Source organism: Cygnus olor, chromosome 20, assembly GCF_009769625.2.
Source record: "Cygnus olor isolate bCygOlo1 chromosome 20, bCygOlo1.pri.v2, whole genome shotgun sequence".
Lineage (NCBI taxonomy): Eukaryota > Metazoa > Chordata > Aves > Anseriformes > Anatidae > Cygnus > Cygnus olor.
In genome coordinates this window covers 3,459,649-3,479,853 of record NC_049188.1, presented here as the reverse complement: position 1 = coordinate 3,479,853, position 20,205 = coordinate 3,459,649, and the positions used below count along the sequence as shown (strand labels likewise).

The 20,205-nt window shown below is 50.5% G+C and overlaps 1 protein-coding gene across 9 annotated transcripts; it reads left to right on the top strand.

The window, feature by feature from the left end:
* Positions 1–4,353: 4,353 nt before the first annotated feature.
* Positions 4,354–20,205, top strand: LAT2 (linker for activation of T cells family member 2). 9 transcript variants are annotated; one of them, XM_040533002.1, is made up of 14 exons: positions 4,354–4,627; positions 11,613–11,718; positions 11,949–11,988; positions 12,197–12,291; positions 13,000–13,043; positions 13,836–13,890; positions 14,480–14,523; positions 14,903–14,941; positions 15,422–15,452; positions 15,540–15,595; positions 16,278–16,343; positions 16,714–16,776; positions 17,181–17,265; positions 19,352–20,205. In XM_040533002.1, the coding sequence occupies exons 1-14, from the start codon at positions 4,558–4,560 to the stop codon at positions 19,368–19,370; spliced, it is 813 nt and encodes a 270-aa protein (XP_040388936.1). In that variant the 5' UTR covers positions 4,354–4,557; the 3' UTR covers positions 19,371–20,205. The 9 variants fall into 9 exon arrangements, with proteins under 9 accessions (XP_040388936.1, XP_040388935.1, XP_040388938.1 ...); XM_040533001.1 differs by having other exon boundaries at positions 17,178–17,265; XM_040533009.1 differs by lacking the exon at positions 4,354–4,627 and adding an exon at positions 6,178–7,048.

The window sequence follows — 20,205 nt, the reverse complement described above, 5'->3', positions numbered from 1 at the left end:
TTTAACATTGGTCTTTATTTGAGTCTGCTCTAGCTTGTGTCCCCCCTCCTCCCCTCCCAAAGTTCTCCAACATTGCATTAATCTGGAATTAACGGACACAGAAATAAGGTGGGGGGATTGGAAAAGAAAAAGGGAAGAAATGTAATCTAGGCAAGCGCTGGGAACATGTAGGAGACAGTGAAATAAAAATCCCGTAGGAGTGGAGGCAAGCCCAAGTTTTGTCCTGTGGCTTCAGTACAACCAGCTCCACTGCGAGGGCTGCCAGGCAGCGTGGAAGTACCGTGGCTTGCAGTTACAGAGCTCTGGGTGGTGGTTTCCAGCAGCTGGGCTCTGCTATTCTGAACACGGTGCCCTGTCTGCTGCTTAAGGGCAAACTCTGTGCTTCCAGGCTGGGTAGTGGTCTGTTCGATACAGTGTCTTTGAGGCAAAACAAATCGATCAGCTTGCTAGTGTTCTGCCCAGTTTCTTCCAACTTTTTTTAGCTGTCTTGTTTCCTACTAGACCTAACTGTTAATGGTGTTGTTGTCACCCTGTCTTTGAAGTATGTGCATACTGCAGGGTAAGCCAAGAGCCATGTTTTTTATTGAGGAAATGAGCCCTGACCTTCCTGCTGGTTTTACTGCTTTCCATAGCATGAAAGGGTGGGAAGTGTTCTGTCTTCCAGCTGTTCAGTCCGCTCTCTATCCTCAAATGTGCTCTTACGACAGCTTGAGCAGAGAATCCAAATCCTTCTCTGCGGTGACTTGCTGAGGCAGACTGCAGCACCAGCCTGTCCAACATGAATATCTCCTGAGGTGTAGGAGAAGGGCTGGCTGGCTGGAGATAGTGGCCTTCAGCTGCTTCCACAAGGCTTGCTCATAGCTTGTCTTTCAAACCTAATGAGGGAGGCAATAATTTTATCCCTCTGCATGGTGAAAAGTACCGCTGCTGCGTGAGAGACAGAAAACAGCTCATCTTGTTCAAATAGTGCTTTTCTGTACCTACTAACCTTTGAGTCAAGGGTTTCCCACTGATGAAAGCAGCCAAATCCCGGTATAGTTAAATCCCAGTATAGTTTTACCTTTTTTAATAATCTAATAGATGTGTATGTTTGTGTTGCCTGGTTTTTTTTTTTGAGTGCTCTCACTTATGCTTCCCCCGTGGCTTGGGGTCAGACTCTTCCACTCCTTTTTCTTTTTCCCCTTCAAAAATGTAATTAACGTTTTCCTGTAGAGATGCATATCAAACCAGCTTGTGTCAACAGCTGACAAAACTTTTAATTTTCTCATGATTGTGTCATTTCAGTTTTGTAGGAGGAAGCAAGACTTTTTCCCACCTCCCACCAGCAAAGGGCAGCTCAGGTTTAAGCTGTAATGCTTAACTTTACCTGCAGCTTAAGGCTAAACCTGGCATGGGAAAGCCTAGACCAAGGAGGTTACCAGCAGCAGTAACAAACGGATAATTCCCTCTGTGGCTATTCGTATTCTCACCACGTTATTTCTAGTAGCAGTGCTGAGTGTTCTTCAAGCTTGAACTTACACAAAACTGCAGCAGGAGTGCAGTGGACAGATTTTGGTACTGAAATAAAGGCATAGCTCTGCTTTGCTGCTGTGGAATGAGCTTCGTGTTCCTGCAGTGGGGTTGCAGCTCGGGAAGGTTGGTGTGGTGACTCTGGGAGCGCTGTGGGAGAATGCGCAGGAGTAAGCAGCGTGCACCTAACGTGCTGCGAAGCTGTGCTGTCAGCCCCTGAAAAATAAAAACCTCAGCGAGCTGACCCTGGTGGGCACTTTGTGTTGTGGCCGGGAACGCTGTTTGATGGCAGGAGAAACAAGTGGAGGAGCGTTCGGCTCTTGGAATGATGGGCTGGTGCCTGGGGCTGGATAAAGCTGTGCCCTTGGGGGTGGCTTCCTTGCCTTTGTGAAGCAGCAGTGAGGTAGTTTGCTACTGACATACACTGGGGCAACTGAAGAGCCTTCGGTGTTGACGACCGTGTGTGTCCAAAGTTCTCTTTGGTGTGCCAGAGCTCACTGTGAGACAGAGCGACCACGGCCAAGAGTCCCTGTCCCAGGGCGGTTTTGGGCGATGCTGGTATTGTACAACTTGTCTTATGGATTCTTTTAGTTTCAGTGCTGACTTTAGCACGTAGTCCAGTAGGAGTGTTTGCTACCTGTAGCACTGACTGCTGTCTCGTCTTCAGAAAAGACAAGATCTTGAGAATCTTAGAGCAAATCCTATTGCAGCGCCTCCTTTTTGTAGAAAAGATTTAATCAAGCTGGTAAATTTTGAAACGCACCCTTCGTCAGAGCATTCACGCGCAGTAACTTTCACAGCCACCCATGTCCCACTGGCTGCTTTCAGCAAAGCTCTTTGCAGTGGCTTTTCCAGGAATCTCCCCATTTGCCTGGAGTGTGTCTTTGGACAAAGCTGAGCGTAGATGACTGGTTTCCTAAACAGACCTCGTTCCCTCTCTCTGCATGGAAGTACGTCTCAGGGTTATTCAGACTGGCTTTCAGCAAGAACACAATCAGTAAGCTGTGAACTCTGGGCATCCTTAAAATCGTGTTAAGCTGATGTTCTGCATTCTGGTGGTTTCTGGATTTTGCTACCAGAGGAGCCCAAAGGCTCTGGAGGAATGAGGTGGTCAGTGTATTATATATCCTGGCATATTCTAGCACAGCATCAGTTACTTTGGGGGCATTTTCTCTGGACTGGATTTTTGGGATTCCATTTTGTAGGTGACGCTTGTCTTAAAGTTTTAGAAAGGGTAGTTTCTGTGGCTGAAGAGGAATTTGATTTCCAGCTGACTGGAACATTTCTCATCTGGCAGCTGAATCCCTCCTCTTATGTGTCACTTATCCCAGTACAGGATTTTAAGGAATCGAGTAAATACGAAGCAGCAGAGGGCCGTTTTTTAGCGTGTACATACACATTACATTTATATATTCTGCAGTGTATTCTGTTATTTGCGATACCACTCGGTATGGCGGTATTAAATCGGTCAGGGGCATTTAAAAACGTGTAATCATATTCTTGGACTCCGCTTTCTGAAATGATTTAATCCTTCGGTGCCAGACACTTGACTGTCAAGCCTGATGCACATTAGTAACAGCAATATCCTGATGTTGTTGCATGCCCTGGGCTAACTGGGAAACGTCCTACCAAAGCTGTATGTGTAGCTCGCACCTTTTCTGCTCGTTAGGGAGCTTTGCTGGTTCCTCCCAGCGTCTGCTCGCTCACACACACAACTTAGCTGGACACGAGGACTGGCAGGTCGGGTTCTGGTAGCACACGCGGTGTTACGCTGTGCATACGGTGTCGCTGCTGTTAGGTCTGAGATCACGTTCCTCACGTTACTGTAGCTGCTCGGGTTATTAAATCTGAAGTATTTTACGGTTTCCTTTTCTCCACAGCTGCAATAACTGTTACATGGCATTGCCTGCCCAGCGGCAGGCTAATTTTAACATCGACTTCCCTCATTTCTGTCCCTTTTGCAGACAAGTCTGTCCAAGGGCTTTAAGGATCTTCAGCGCTGTTACAGAAACAACCTGCTTACCTGTAAGCTCTCAAGTTCTTGTGCAAAGCTCTTAGAGTACCCCAGGGTTGGTGTCATTGCTGGGATCACTGCTGGTTGCCACCTTTCTGCCCGGTAGGTCGCAGCCAGGTTGGTGTTCAGCATGGCAGGGATTTGCTTCCTACTGTGAGATTGTTTTGTTCATGTCACCGTGCTCCCAAGATCCGCCTCTTTCCTTTAAATAAACCAAAAAATCACCAAGTACCTCTCTGAACCCCTGCAAAATCTGTACTGTAACGAATCTGTAAAATTTATATTGCTGTAAAAAATTAAATAAAAGCATTCAAACCTTCTAGGTTTCTGTGTTCAAATATAAGACTTATTTTGTCAGCAAGGATGAACTGAGCAGGATAAGAACAGGAAGAAGCTTTACAGCACCATAGGGATGTGCAGAATTTGTCCTTTCAAGTCTTACTTGGCCAAAATGCGTAAAGCACCTGGAAATCCTAGCTGTGAGCTTACTTTCCACTGGGTGGTAGCAGCACGTATCTTCGGCTGTAACAGAGCTGCTTTCAGTTTCGGCTCGGTGAGATCAGATTTGCAGTGGGGCGTGCAGCTGGGGCAGGGTGGGAGGTGGCACTTCCCCTTTAGCTGGGGAAGTGCTCAGACAACTGTAGCTTAGAGGAAAGACGTTTCTTGGTCTTTACAAAAACGTGTGCGCTACTTCAGCAAGTCAGAAAATTTCCTCCGAGACATGACTTTTCGTTAAAGCTGCCATGAAAGCCTGGCAAAAACAAAAGTACCTTGTGATCGGGGTGATACGTGCTTGCTCTGGTCCCAAAGCTTGCTCCTGCAGGGGGGATTTGATCTGCGTGCAGATCTCACAGTGTCACTGGTAATTTACTTGCAAAATTTACGAGCTCCGGGAGAAAGATCCTGTTGGAGCTTGCAAAGCTTTCCTCAAAACTTTAAGCGTGTTTCTGCAGAAAGGCCAGGTTTAGCTGGTGCTTTTTTTTTTTTTACTGATCACAGTTTCTCTGACCAGCGTGAGTCGTTAGCTCCAGCAAATGCAGCTGGTCTGTGATCAGGCCCCACCTTTATCAGAGGATGTCACCTGGCCCCCAGGGCATTCAGCAGGTAAGCTGGGGGGGGGGCAGAAGCTGCCTTCCCACGGCCTCTCTGGGCCCCAAGAGATCTTTCTGCAGCTGGTTAGCTGTGTAGCAAAAGGAAGGGGAGAAAAAAAGAGAATTGGGTTCGTTGGTAAAATGAACTGAAGGTAAATTTGCTCACAGGCAAAAGAAAGAAGCTGAAATGGGTCAGCTTTGAAAAAGGACACAGAAATGGAATTGTAATGTGGTGTTTTCTATCATTTATTATAGCAGATAAAAGCATGATGCTCCTGTCCTTGTCTCCAGGCTAGAAATGGTTTCTAGCAGCGGGTGTGGATGGGGCACAGGGGTTACGGGAGTGTCAGGCACTGCGTGGAGCCTGGTGCCGTGAGCGGAGTTTGATTCGGGAGCAGAACTTGTGGCCGCATGGAGCGAGGGCTCTGACGTTGAAGCGCTTCTTGTGAGAAATATAAAATATATATATAAAAAACATAAATATGGACAAGAAATGGTGTCCATGTGGCCATCTGCCTTACTGCAGTAAGGCGAGAAAGGGACTGACGTCCTCAAAGGGCATCACTCGACCCGAGGGCTGCTGTAACATACTCGAGGTGACCCCACTGTCTCGTATGGCCGATCGTTCTCGCTACCCGTGCCGCTCCTCAGGCATGGCAGTGGCTTTTACCTGCCCTGCAGGGGCTGGGCAGCCGTGCCAGGACGATGGGCACCCAGCACGAGGTGCCTTTGCTCCAGCCCGTGCCAGCCTTGGTAACGTCCCTGCAGAGACACTGAGTCATCTCTGAAGCTGTGGGGCGGATCAGAGAGGCTGTGGGCAAGTAAAGGGTCCCTTTTTAGCACTGGTTGTTCCTAATAAAATAATAAACTTCTTTTGATATGAAAAAGGAGAACTGTAATTGTCCCCAGCATAGTCAGAGCAACGGTTTTGCTATAAGCAACGTTTTTGTAAAGCTTCTGTCAGCTGCTTATGTTTAAATAGATAAATGCTGCTAGAAAATACGTAATAAACTACTTCATAGCTGTGAGCTCTGCCAGAAAAGCCCGTTTTGTAGCAGCTGGACTAGCAGTGGGAGGTGGTGCAGTTCTCATCCCATGCACAGAGCCAGGCGTAAGCCCTACAAACCATTCACAGCTGGCTCTTGCTCTTCTGGTCTCTGGTTCAGCCCCCACGTGCTGAGTTTTTTGATCCATGCCTGGATTTCACACGGGAGCCCTTTATTTTTGCACCTCTGGTTAGAATCGGAGTAGATAAAATCTAAATATGAGCGCATAGGCGCACACAGTGGTTAACTGTCTTGACAGAGCAATGTTTCCTCTGACAGCCTGATAGCGAAGGTTCCCATCCCGGAGTTGCGGACGCTGTGAACAGATGATTATTTTATCATTTTTGTAATAGAAGAGTCCCCTTCCGGGGGAGAGAGGGAAGGATGCAGCTCACTGGCTGCAGCATCTCAAGAGCGCCCCAGCTCATTTAAATACAACAAAATTTCCCTTGGCTGAATGATTTGCATGACCGTATGTATGTAGTGCCCTGGTGAGAGGCGGCATGAAGCGTTTTGTTTGCAGTTGTAAAACATGTGCCGGGCTGGCTGTTGCTCTCTGCTAGCTGTAAATACGGGGGGCTGCCCCGTGCACGCCCTATTCTTAGAGCAGGATACGTGTCCCTGCGCTGTGTCGGGGCTTCAGGCCAGCAGTTATCCCTGAGCCCTTATTCATAACCCCTCCTTAGTCTTTTCAAGTGCAAAAGAAAATCATCATCTACTCTTTTGGGGTTGTTTTATTGGTTTTTTCTTTATCAGTACAGTGCAATTGTGCCTGCTGTCTGCAAGCTGCTGCTGCTGGAGCACGTGAAATGGTTTTGTTCTTACTGCTGGACAGAACACACCTCGGTGGGGCTCCCAGTTTGTCCGCTAGCAGCAGCAACCTCGGGCTCTGTGCTGCCCTGCCAAGGCTGTCATCCTCTCTGTAAAACCTAAGAGAAGGCTTCCAACTTGTCTCACCTCTTCCAAGCTTTTTCAGGCAGCACCTGCCGCAAGTGCATCGCTCAGTGCAATGATAATTATCCTGGGGCTCTTTGCTAGAGGGGAAATTATTGCTGGCGTTGAACATTTGAGTGGCATCCGCCAAATCTGGAGCTCGAGGGCTCCGGCAGCACGCGTGGCTCTTGCCCGAGCCTCTTCCTCTCCCCCTGCGGATCCGAACGGCTTCTGCGAGAGGTGACTTTGTGTGAGCACCGCCCGCGGGGCTCCCGTGAGCCGGAGAGGGGCTGACCGTCGGCCGGCGGCGGATGTTGGGGTTAATGATTCAGATGGTGACAGGAAACCAGAAGCTGGCTAACGATCCTCGGAGGAACCGGCTCCAGTGCTGGCGGCTGCGGCCGTGAGGTGCGCAAGGAGCTGGGACGGATGGGGACGGCCGGCTGAGGCTGCAGGTGAGCTGGGACAGGCGGGTGGCACCAAGGCTTTGGGGACCTGCAGGTTGTCCCGACGGTGCGGTGAGCTCACAGATCCTGGGCTGGAGCTCAGTGAGTGTTTTAGTGAGGGTTTGGGGTCACCCCTGCCAGATCCCTCTGAAACGCGCCGTGTTACTCTCCGCTGCTGCTCATGACCACCATCTGATGAGCTCCGAGGTAGGAAAATTGCCAAATATAACCCCTCAGCAGCATTTAGACCCCTCGAGATGAGAGCCCAGCACGTGCAATCCAGTTTGCCTGTTTTACGCTGTTATTTTTAACATCTCTTGTTCCCCTCTGCTGATGGCAGTGTGGCTTTTTTTAACTGTATTCTTTCTGCATTTGTTTCTACTAAAAGATTCTGGGCATTTTGGGGTCCCTGTAGCACAAGCAGGCTGTGCTGAGCTGCCAACCCCACGGATGTGTCTGATCCTGCTTTGGGCTCCTGCTTCTGGGACCACTGCATCCCACCGTGTCTTCCCCTCCAAGGCCCACTCCCATAAAATAGCTGATTTTTGCTACACTTTTTGGATTTTCTATCTTTTAGGGCTTACTGGGATCTTATGAATGTGTTTATTTTACTCTATATTAGTGCTTGAAATAACTAACCCCAGACAGAAAATAGATCTTTGTCTTTGCATCAGTTTTCTCTTGTGATCAATGTTCAGTGTAATGGGGGCTGTGAGGTAGACTCGTTAGGAAAACTGGGGATAATTGTGGGATAATCCTGTGTAATATCAGCTCATGTTCATTACTCTGGGGTAAAGAGGAGTGCTTGTTACGTAGGGGTACTTACTTACAGGCACACAAATTCCCTGTATCTTCAGTGCTTAATCTTGCATACCCCCAGACTCTGCAGGGAAGGGTGTTGCGTGGCTCAATGCTGCCCAAACCATGGGAAGTTAGGGACAATTACAAGATATTTCCATGGAATACGTCCTTATGCTGATGTGCATGCATGTGATTAGGATTTTGTGCTGTATTTTCCAGCTGAGGCTTTTAAAAGCATTTTACAAAGTGCTCGTCTCTGTGGGAGTTCATTTATCAATTCAGTTGTCCCTCTTGTCCTGTGTCCTACTGAGTTGTGCCTCCTGCTCTCCTGGCATAAAATAAAGCATGGTCTACTTGAATAGCTGTACAAAAACAGATCGTATCTATACCACAGCAGTTTTCTCAAGAAAAAATTACACTGGCATCAAATCTGGTAGAAAATGGGGCATGCAGACCTCTGGAAGGAGCTTGCCTGAAGGCTCAGCACTGGTCATTGAAGTGATTCCAACCACAGGAGCTTCCTTTGGTCTTCAGTTTCTAAGACTTCAATTTCTAAGTGGATGAGACTTTCTGCGGTAATCTGTGCAACGTAGACAAACAGAAAGTCGCGTTTCTTTTCTTAGAAACATTAGAGCCACTGGGTCAAGCTGAATATTGCATCTGTTCAATAAGTCCATGTTCTACATTTCACACAGCGAGTTTTTAAATAAACTCTCCGCTTTATAGTTCGTGCCAGTGACTCATCCAATCAGTCTGAATTAGTCTTAATTTATTGCAAATTGAAGACCATGAAACTAACTTTCAGGAGGGGAGGGAAGGCTGTTTGATATTTGATTTTGGGGCGTTTTTACAGATAGGTTTAGTATATGACCTAAACCAGCATTTTCAGTCTTTATCTTGCAGTGAAAACTTACAGGGTGGGCTTGGTATCTGCAAAGAGCTAAAAATGACTTCATCAGAAATGATCTGATAGAATAAAAAAATCATTCGAACCATGCCACATCAACGCGCTCCTCGCTCTTCTGGATTTTTGGCAAAAAGTTCAAGTTTTAAGTACTCTTAAAGGGTAACTAAATAAGCTTTTTGCACCTTATGCTGCTTCAGGAAAGCTGCCCCAGACTTTCCATCCCTCTAGCAATCAGGGATTTTATTTCTAGATTGTGCACATTCAGTTTATACCCTCTCGTTGTCACACTGGCGTTGTCTTTTAAAGTTAAATAGCATTTCGCACTTTTGCGTTTCTGTCCCAGACAGACTGACAATGAATGTCTGCGTGCGCTCACTCTGCTTCAGCAGACTTAAAACCAGTGGCCTTCCAGCCCTCCCTGTAGAAACCAGCTCTCCTCCCGGGGCTGGTGATGGTGGCCCCGTTTCTGGGGACCATCTTGTAACTCACACTGTCCCACTGCTGGATGAAAGAAACCCTCCAGGTAGGGCTAGAAACCTCCTGCCCCAGCGGCCTGGGTGAGACAACTTACTGTACACATTGCAGGACCTTTTGCAAGTCATTTTCTTCCTCCCATTAAAGAAAAAAAAAAAGAAAAAAAAAAAAAAAAAAAACTTGTTTCATTGCTAGAAATAGCCAAGGATGTGAGAAGAGGTGCCCTGTTCAGGCGGGTGTGCGGCAGGGGTCGTTGCTTTGCCTGCAATTCATTTATTTACTGTGGGTGCCTCAATTCGTTGCCCGCATTCATTCATTTATTTATTCTGGGTGCTGCTCTCAGGGCTGCGGGTCGTGGGCATTGCCTGCTGCGGGAGGTGCCACCGGCACCGGCTGCCTCCTGTAAGGAGAAACTTCTGCCAGTGCTAAAAAGGAGACAGACGGAAAAGGAGAAGGGATGTGCGTATAAACAGAATGGGACATACCTTCACTCTCTGAATTTTACTTCTGAAGGTCTGAAACTCTTCAGAAGGGTTTTTTCTACATGCTTGAGTTTAGCTCATTGAAAGCAAGCCCGCTTAGCAGGCTCTTCACTCTCTGCATCTTTCTCTTATGCTCAGGCCTCGTCACAGACCACAGTGGCTCGAGCCTATGTATTCTCTTCGCCCATCTCCCCAAGGCAGAGAGCTGGGAAAGCACGTTCAGCTGTCTTAGATAACTTATTTATAACCCGCCAGCAGTGAGTAAGTGCCTCCAGCCTTCTGCTTGTCATAAACGTGTTCATCGCCCTCTCCCATCAGCTCCTTTCCGGCACAGACGTGTGATTTCTTGCCTCGGCACCAAGGTGCTGGGCAGCAGAGGGGAGGAGCGGTGCCCACTCCATCTAAGCTCCCCACCTGGGCAGGACCCCAGAAATCCTGCTCTCATTTGGTCCATTTTTTTTTATATTATTTTTAATTTACTTTTTTTTAAGGCATATGGTTTATTTTGGGAATTAAAACTGCTTGACCCAAGCGCTTAACTAAATACTTGCAGCAGAATGTGGCATTGTTGGACCCCCTGTGAACTCCCTGAAACGGCAGCAAGTCCTGCAGGTTCACAATGCATTTCCAATACAGCACCAATGAGACATTTCATGCCTTATGAGAGGAAGTTCTGTAACAAAAAAAAAAAAGGATTTTCATTGACTTGTGTGTTTGCTGAATGCAAATAATAACATCCAGCCTGGGGCCATGCTTGTGCGTCGATGCTGGCGGGGATGCTGAGCGGAAGCAGAGGCGAGGTGCCCGTTCAGCAGCCCCTGTGAGCAGTCCTAGTTCCCAGAGAGAGAAGGGTTCGGGAAGTGGCCGGTTTTGTTACGTTACTGACCGCTGTAGAAATAAAACCACCGCTAGAAGGGAGATGGTGACCTGCCCTACAAAAGCACGAACTAGGTCAGTGCTGTTGGGTTCTTTCAGCTTTGCCTTACCTTAAAAAAAAAAAAAAAAAAAAGATAGAAACCAAAACACCGCAAAACCTGCCTTTAATAATAATGATAATTAATAATAATAATCAGCACCACCACAACTCGCAGCGTGCCCTGGTCATTAGGCTGCTGGTGCAGGACTGGGGCTCCCACTGCCAGATCACAAACCTCCCACCAGTGTCTTCAGCCAAGACTGGTGTGCAGGGGAGGGCGTCTGTGCAATTCTGGGAGATACATGGCCACCGCATGGGGAGGCCTTTGGGTTTTCTTTTGTGTGAGCCACTTTGGGTTTTCATTTGTGTGAGTCGGGGGTCACTGTGACTGGCAACTTGGGGAAAGGAATGTTATTTACTCCTTTACGCAAGCGGAGGCTGAGCAGGGCGGAATCCAGCTGCTGCTTTCTATATGAAATATATATGTATTTTTTCTCCCCCTCCCTATCCACAGCAGCTATAACAACACCGTCCAGACTTGAGCTGTGATATGGGAGATTCGGGTTAGGCAGCAGGGAAACTTCCCACCTGGCGGCACAGTGAAGTTCTGGCCTCCGGCGAGGTGTAATATCTCCAGCACTAGGGGCTAAAGAGGAAGGTTTAGGGGAAAAAAATCTGCAGGTAAAGAAAATCTGGCCCTGGGGAACAGGAATGGGCTAAGTGATCAGTCCCAGCAGGCTGCTTTCTGTTATGTGTGCAGGTTTGTGTTTCAAAGGGAGAAACTGAAGCCAAATCATGGTGATTATTGAATAAGCATTCGCTGTTGCTCGTGGAGTCACCCGGCGTGGAAAGGAGGGGAAGAGCAGGTGCACGAGACATCTTGAGGCCACAGGCGGTGCTGGGATGTATCACTGGCAGTAGTTCTGCCTGAAGCAGAGCAGACAGGTCCAGCGTCGCGGGGGCTCACGGGTTGCTCTCGGGGCTGTGTTGCAGGCTGGACACCGCGGGGCCATGGCGCAGCTGGAGCTGCTGTGGGTGGCTGCCGCGCTGATGCTGCTCGGGGCGGCCGTCAGCGCCTGCGTCAGGTGCCAGCTCTCCGGTAAGGTGCTGCTGTGGGCACAGGGACCCCGGGGCTGGCCGGGAGGGTGCTTTCATTTTGGGGTGTCCCCTCTGCAAGGGAGGGTGCTGGGTGCCTGCAGCTCAGGAGGCTGCAGGATGGGGCTGGGGTCCCCACAAGGAGTTTCCTGAATGCGTTTCAGCGGTCCTTCCCTTTTTGATCTCAAAGGCCTGCGTCACCCTTTTGTAAGAGCTTTCTGTCTTTTCTTTCAGGTACAAAGCGAGAAAAGAAGCAGAGCAAGCAGACAAGTCAGTAAGTTGCCTTTTGCCATAATGTTTCTCCCCAAAACTGTTTGGGAGACCCTGGCCAGACCCAGACCCACTGCATGCCCTGCACATCCACCAGCTGGGCAGTGTTCCTCCAATATCTGGACTTCACATGAAATAATACATATATATATATTTATTATTTAACTATATTTATGAATATATTCTGTATCTTCTATATATCTGTACCCCAGCTCTGCCGCCGGCAGTGCACAAGGCAGCGTGCCCCAGTAAAGGGGGAATGCCGTCACAAGGAACAACCCGAAATGAAGCTGTGCCCACGAGACCCGTGAGTCAGTAACCCGATGGAAAAATGTCTGGAAAAATAGGAAGGGTGCATCCCTGCCTTGTCCTGTCATGGACGGACAGGGAGAGACGCATGGCTCCACAAGCAAAGCTCTGCCTGGTGCTGGTGGGGACGCGTGCCAGAGCCAGCCACCACAGCTGCAGCTCAAACAGTGAAGGAAACACGACCATGCACAAGCACACCCCCTTATTTCCTTCGCTAACAGACAAACCACAGCTAAATGATATTAAGAAAAAAAAAAAAAGCCAACACTTTTTTAACCTTTGATAAAGGAGCGAGCGTGGTGTGAAGGGGCTCTGTCAGAGGCCAGGCTGCCTGGCAGCGGGGCTCTGTGTCCTTCACGGAGCGACGCATGAGCCAATGATGGCTCCGTCCCACCGCGAGCCTGCGCTGTTGTCCTGGCTTGTTGGAATTTGTGCCTGGATTCAGTTGCTAGATTTCGGGCTCATGGTGTGCCCAACGACGTCTTCCTCACCCCTGGGTTTTTCCCTTGGCTGGTGTTGGCTGCGCTGCCCATGGGCCTCAAACACATCTCTGCTGTGGAGGCCCACACAGAGGAGGCCCAAAGGGAGGCGGAGGGGAAGAATCGCCTCAGGGCCACCGTGGGTCTGTGTGGTCTGCAGCACCGGGTCTATTTTCCGTGTTGTGCACCCCACGGTTCAGCTGACGTGGTGCCTCTGTCTTTTCCAGGCTCGGAAACCAGCAGAGCTTTGAGGTGATTCGGTCCCACTCCAGTGAGTATGGCCCTTGCAGGGGCACAGGGTGGGGGCTCTGTGGGCACAGGGCAGGGCTGTGTGAAAATAAAAAGGTGACCACAAAGCCAGGCAGCCGCTGGCAGTGTGGAAGCCTCCTTAGGTGCTTCTGGGCGTGTGGATTCCGAACTCGCACAAAAATCTACGTTTCCATTGAGAACAAATCACTAAAACGATGGAAGCGCAGGAGCTGGTTGGTTTGGGCCCCTGACAGCACGCTGCTGGCGCTGTGGGGAAGCCCGGAGAAATAGCAGTGACTCATCCGTCATCGCCCTCTTGCTGCTTCCTGCGGCGGGGCTGGTTGCACGCTGACCTTTTGGTTCCTACCCTGACCGAGCCGCTGGCAGGGCTACAGCAAATGTCACCGGCACTGCCCGGCCCTGTCCCGCCAGGCCCCAGCAAGTGTCCACCCCATCCCAGCCGAAGCTGGAGGCCCGTTGGTGCAGCTCAGCTGGGCAGAAAGGGTGCTGAGCGCGCAACAGGCCCCCAAATTGAGCGTGTTTGGGGGAGAATAGGAAATAAGGCAGCGATTAGGATTGTGGCTTCCTCTGATGTGTTTGCTAGCTCTGCTGCCTGCACAGGCAGCGCGTTTCTCTCTACTCATTTCCCATTTGGGCCTTGGTGTGCTTTTGAGGAACAATTTGGAAGCTGTTTCATGGCATGTTAGAGTAACGCTTGCCAATACTGGGGAATTCACAGCATTGGATGCTCCGTGCTTACGTTGTAATATCTGCTGCCATGGTCTTTAACATCTCGTTTTGTTCTTGGTGCTAGCTGTAACGCGAAGGCTAGACCAGATTAAGGAACCTGAAAACTTCACAATAACAAGGTAGGTAAAAAAAACACATACACAACAAGGCATAACCTAGCTATAGAGGCAAGCTTGGATGAAGTTCACCCAACATATGAGAATGCCGAGGGTTTGGGACTGGGTGCTGTGCCTTGTAGGTGTGGCTCGGGCTGTGCTTAATCATTGCTGGTCAGTCGTGGGTTTAGTCTTTTTCTGAATTTTCTTCAGTCTATCTGCATCTTACTTGTAGTATTGAAGTCAAACCCAAGGAAACAGGCCATGGTTGTCTGTAACAGGTATACCACAAAAAAGAACCTGCTGTTCTTTGCTTATAAGCAGTTTGACATGAGAGATCCTCTCCTGCCCACCACCAGCGCCCCAGGAAGCAGGGCAGCAATAATTGCTGCACTACCCAGGCATGGTCATCCCCACCTTGGGGTTTCACCCCAAACCTGTCAGCTCGATGCATTTCCTGTTGCAAACACACAAGGGGGTTTCACGGACAGTGGTTTTCCTGCGGTTTGCTCAGAGCTGAGGATTTAGCTCCCTTCTCCTGCAAGCCCCAGCTACAAACAGCACATTAGCCCGACAGCACCTGCAGACACACGCAGTGCTCGTTTTCTTTCAGGAAAGCTCACGAGGAGCTCGGCGCCTCCCGTCCCCTTGGCATTGGTGAGTATCTCCACCGGGACGCTCGCCCGCTCGGTGGGCTCTGCACCCACACGGCAGTGGGGACAGACCAGCCACAGAATTCCTGGGTGGGGATGTAGCAAATCTCCGCTTGTTTATGTAGCAGGGAGCTCCCTTTGTGTCTACATGGGGACACTTGATAAGAACTGGATCTGAGGGTAAAAATCCAGGCTGGTTTGCTACAGCTCACCAGTCCTGGTTAGAGCTATGGGGCTGGATAATCTAAAATCTGCCCCTGGCTGTTCCCACTGTGTCCATGCTGTCTGTGAGCTGCGAAGGCAGCTGGTGGCGGGTGTCCCCTGCCTGTGGTGTCCCCTGCCCGCTTCCCATCATAACGTCCCCCTGTGCTTTATCGTACCAGAGAGCAGGACCGAGCCCCGGTACCAGAACTTCCTGACAGGTATTTGCCACACGGGTGGCTTCAGGGGCTTGGGGCAGCTTGTGATGAGGCAGGTGGGAAGCAGTGTGCTGCGGGTCTGGCTTGCTGCTTTTAAGCTGCACATGATTTAATTAATGGCTAAGAGAAGGGCTTGAGGTGCTCGTGGCAGCCCCCAGCTCCCTCCTGGAGCTGGCATCAGTCCTGTGAGGATTATTGCAGTGCGGGGCTGTACTCCTGGAGCTAGCATCAGCCCTGCAAGGACTATTGCCATGTGGGACTGCACTCCGCTCTCCCAAAACGGGGGCTACATCCCCGATCTCCCCCTCACCTGGCAGAGTCTATCCTGCTCTGCTCAGGGCTCCCAGCCCTGCTTGGTGCTGCCTAGGTGGGTTTTGGGGCTTGCTGCCTGCCGGGGCCATCCGCTGTGGCTAGACTTGGAGAATTTGGGGGTTTTGAGTTTATGTGGCTGGTGTGCTAACAGGAAATCCCTTGTGCTTGCAGAGGACTACCTGTGCGAGGATGCTGCCTACGTGTAAGTGGCCACGGTCGCTCGCCGCCACTCAGAGGGCCATGGGCCTTCCTGGGCAGCTGCAGCTGAGCGAGGTTTTCCTTCTTGCAGGGAGCCCATCTCTGTGGATTTCTATGAGCATGCCAAGTGCTTCACCTCACCCAACGGTAAGGTCTCCACGCGAGCACCACCACAGCCTCCAGCACCAGCACGGCGTGCCGGCTGACCCGTGGCTGCAGGGAGCCCGCAGGGAGCCTGCAGTGCTGCCCCTCTCCACTTCGCTGTCCCGTCACCATTCAGCCCGAGGCAGGCACAGTCCAGGGGGTGCCTTGCACCAAAAGGAGGGCTTCAAATGTTTTGTGTGCTTTGCTTATGGGGGTAGGGAGTGAAGGTGGGGCAAAACACACTGCTCCATTCAAAGGCACCTTTTCAAGGCAAATATTGCATCCGTGAGACATTCTCGCCTCCCTGGGCACTCAGCGTTTCACTGCGCTGACTTGGGCATCAATCTGTTACCTGAAATGAACTTCAGAATGCGAAGCCTATTTTTTATTTAAAGAGATTGAGAGGAAGTGGAAAAAAAAAATATTATTTACCAAAAAAATTACCTTATTCCAAAAAAACACAACCCTTGCGTGGCTCAGCTGCCCACAGGCACATCCAGAGAGCTGACCTGCACGGGCTGTCCCCAAAACTGACACTTTTTAGTCTACGGCATGTTTTGTTGTGGTCAACAGCCCTCTCCTGCAGGCAGCTGACAGCAAAGCACAAAGCCCATCAGGGGCTGAGCCCTTCCCGCACTGCTCCTGCTTCCCTACATCCTTTTTCCCCCTTTCTTCTCTCTGCTAGCCAAAGAGGAGGATTCCCATTCCTACCAGAATGTCTTCATTGGGGACACTTGTGGCTCCGGGCTGGGTACGTGCTGCGCTTCGTGCCGACATTCATCGTGATTTAGCCCCCAGCTCAGGTTGCTCATCACTGCCAGCATAGGGCGCTGGACCACAGGGGCTTTGGGCTTCTGTCCTGGGCTGTCACAATCGAAAAATGAAGCTGTTTTGCTTTCCTTTGGCGCTGCCCACGCTGCTCTGTTTGGAGTGATGAGGGGAGGCAGGAGTGTGGGGCTGCCCCAAGCCCATCCGTGCCTGCAGAAACCAGGGCTGGGAGGTGGCTGAGGCAGTGTCACCAGCCTGTGGTGGGACGGTGGCACTGGGTGGGGGTTCCCAGGGCCCGCTTTTAGCCCACTCGCTGTTCAGCATCATCCTGTCCAAACTCTGCTTACTCACAGATGACGTGGATGACTACGAGAACAGCACGGCGATACACGCGTGGAAAATCGAGCAAAGTGCAGGTATGTCCTCAGCAGCTGCTTGCTGCTTACGGTCTCGGCTCGTGGGTGGGATGCCTGCTGTGCTACACCGTGCTCGGGGCAATGCAGTCATTGGCCCTTTTGGGGATTTTTTTCCATCCATGATGAACAGCTAAGCATGCAAACTGCCACATACATTTGGCAGTTTTACATGTGAATGTGGCTGTGGTGGGACGGGGCGTTCCCAGTGCTTGGAAGGCCACCATGGCTGTGCCCGTCTCGAAGCCCCTCTGAAACCCTGATGCTGTGATGTGAGGTTTCTTAGCCCGGATACAAAAATGTGTCAAAGCTGAAGGCTAAACGTGCTGGCCGGACACGCAGCGTGCATGGTGGGTGTTTTCAGATTATCCCAATTAATGATGGGTGCTTTCCTTCTTCATTAGCAGCGCTGTATATAGAGAGCCAGGACGAGGAGCCGGACTACGTTAACACCGACCCCGCGTCGGACCCCACCCTGCTGTCAAAGCAAAGGTAAGGAGAGCAAACACTTGATGAACACATTTAGGGGAGGGAGGATTGTGTTTGGGTTGTGAAACCAATTCTGAGCAGCTTTGGGCCGCGTGCCGCGGGCAGGAACCCCAGCGGGGTGCTGGTTTGTGCAGTGTGGGGGCAGAGCACAGCGAGGAGTCCCCTCAAGCCCCGGCTGGTGCTGCACACCCTGCTCTGCGCTCAGCAGCAACCCAGTAGCTGCTGATACCGAGTTTCTGGAGGCAATTAAAAGTTAAAAGCGTGCGCAGAGCGCCCTGAAGTCTTCCTGCAGCTCTGAGCGAGTGGGTGACAAAATACAGTGTCAGTACGGAAGAAAACCAGCCCTAGAGACACCAAACTCCATGACAGGGGCTGCTTTATGGCCCCAAATGGGCCCCCGCAGCCCTCGTGGGGAGTCTGCAGTAAATGCCAGCTGAGCCATCAGCAGAGATCAAAAAGGCAGGGGAGTGGGTGTGGGTTGCTGGGAAAGGGTTAAAAAAACCCACAACCATCACCGTGCTCATGTATGAGTCTGTGGTTTCTCTACAGTGTGCAGTGCTGGTCACCCTGCTTGGGACTGGAGCCCAGCTGGGACAGGCACTGGAACCAGTATCACTCCCCACTGGGTTTTTGCTCTCCGAGGACCTGCAGGACCCAGTGGGATCATCCCTGTGCCAAGTGGCACCCACAAACTGCAGGTGCCAGTGGCAGGCAGACCCCATATGGGATTTTTTTGAAACCATGTGAAGTATTTAAGGCTTGCCATCACCATCCAAAGCCCTGTTCTCCGTGTTGCAGCATTTGCTTTGAACTTCAGCAGCCCATCCTCAGCCGCATGTGCCCTTACAAACACTGCTGGAGGGGTGCTGTGCCCAGGGCAGGTTGTGCTTTTTGGCTGAGGACTTTGCCATGTGTCACTCAGGTCGCATCCCAACATCACACGCACGTGGTCTGGCCAGCAGCAAATACAGCTGGGTCTGCTGCACACCTGGCGTGGGGACCCACGGCCCAGCATCTCTGCCAGGATGGGGACAGCACCTGTGTGTTGTGGTTTAACACCACGCCAGCTGCGTGCACGAGCCCCAGCGTGAGCAATGTGCTCAGCACCTCCCTTTTGCTTGAGCTGGAGTGAACTGAGATCGTGCTGTAGAAACGGGCTGCTTCAGATAGAGCTGCAGAGAAGCTCGCTTTGTTTGCCTTCTGGAAGGTGTTTATGGAATAGCCAGGCACCATGATAGCTGAGGGAGGGAAGCTGATGGAGGGAAGGAAGCAAGCCAGGTTATGCCTGAAATAAATGAAAGGGCCGTAATGGTAACTTTTATAAGCACATCTGCATTTATTCCTCTTCCACTGAGAAATTTCAGGGATGAAGGGATTACATCTGTGCATTAGTCACAGCATGGCCCTCCTGCTTTTTGCTCTGCTAATGGCTATGCAACACCAGGCTGCTTCATTTGCTGTTTGTAATGGGAACAGTGCCCACCTCACCTGGAGATGAGAGAGGAACAAATGGGGCTGAGAGATGCCCAAAACCTTTAGCACAGCTACTGTAATGATCCCTCCTGATTTTGTGGAGAGCAACAATCAAAGCAGCACCAGGGCTACCACAAATAGACCCCTAAATGTGATAAGGGGTGCTGGGAAGCCAGAAGAGGGAGGGATTGCTGTCCTGAGGAGTCCTGGTGATGCAGATTTTCTGGGAAGACCTCCAATCATAAGCCCTGGCAGAATGCTACCATGTGTAAATTACTTCTGGTGGCTCTGTAAGTAAATTAGACTTGACAATGCACTTTTTGCCATTATAGCAATGCCTCCATTACAGCTTTTGCTAGCAGAGCTGTGCTATGCAATCCCCGTGCCCAGCCACCATAGGTCTGCCACTGAGGATGGATGGGTTCAGAAATGGGCTGCCGGCCCCACTGTGCTCTCTGCTCTGCTCTGGGGCTGCTGCCCAGACCTGCACATTCTGCAGTGCTTCAGAGGTCTGCTTCCCTACCTGGGAAGGAAATGCAACAGGCAGCAGGGCTAAGAAGGTGAAACTGGGGACTGAAAGTCAGTGGACTCACTGTTTTCCCCCTCTTCTTTCTAGTAAACTGCGTAAAGTCTGAAGGAGCCCTTCGCCAAGCTGTAAGGGCACACCCAGCCAGCATGTACATAGGGAAAGAGGAGTCTTCGATCCCACAGTGAAATCTTCTCCAGATCGTGCCCAAGATCGTGTGGAACAGGTGCCGCTGAGAGGAGGAAAGGCTCTGCTTGAAGTCCAGCTGCAGACGTGCGTTGGAGGGAGCGCTCTGCCCGGCAGCGAAGCCTGGCCGACCCCTTCAGCGGCTCCCTCGGGCATGCCACAAGCTCGTTATCCCGTCTCACTTCCCTGCACGTCTGCTGGAGGGAGGACGGCTACTCTGTGCAATGTTTTCTCCTGTCAAGCATGAAATGAATCTTTAAATTGCTGAGCGGTAATGCAGCCAACTACTTAATTTGTCAGGCTGACTCATGCACGATGGCATTCAAACACGGGGATTATGTTCTGATTTAGTTCCTATGCTCTCCTGCAGAAGCTGTTTCCTACAGGAGAGGAACTGGCAAGGCAGAGGTTGCTTTTACAGCAGCAGTGGTTCTCTGGAGCTAAATGAGATACCAAACTGCTCACAAAAGCTAAGGACTAAAGAGGATTAAATCCTCATCTTATTCACAGCTTGTAATTCCCAGTGTCTGTGGCAGCTCTCCTTGTGTTTCGTTATCTGTTTTATAACGATACAAAGGCACTGCAAAAACTGACAAGGTCCGATCCACTGCCGTCAGCCTCAGAAATTGCACTGGTCCTTCAGATTTGCCATAGGAACATCAGTTCTGAAACATAACCCTTGTCTCTTGAGCCCTCATGTATAGATTTGGCTCTGTCATAGCACTTATTTATTAAAATTGAAAAACCTCCAAAGCAAA

Coding starts and splice junctions, on each gene's coding strand:
- LAT2 (XM_040533001.1), top strand. CDS start 4,558: ATGCAGCTGGTCTGTGATCAGGCCCCACCTTTATCAGAGGATGTCACC. Junction 15,596..16,277: donor GTGCTTCACCTCACCCAACG/GTAAGGTCTCCA, acceptor TCTCTCTGCTAG/CCAAAGAGGAGGATTCCCAT. Junction 16,344..16,713: donor CACTTGTGGCTCCGGGCTGG/GTACGTGCTGCG, acceptor GCTTACTCACAG/ATGACGTGGATGACTACGAG.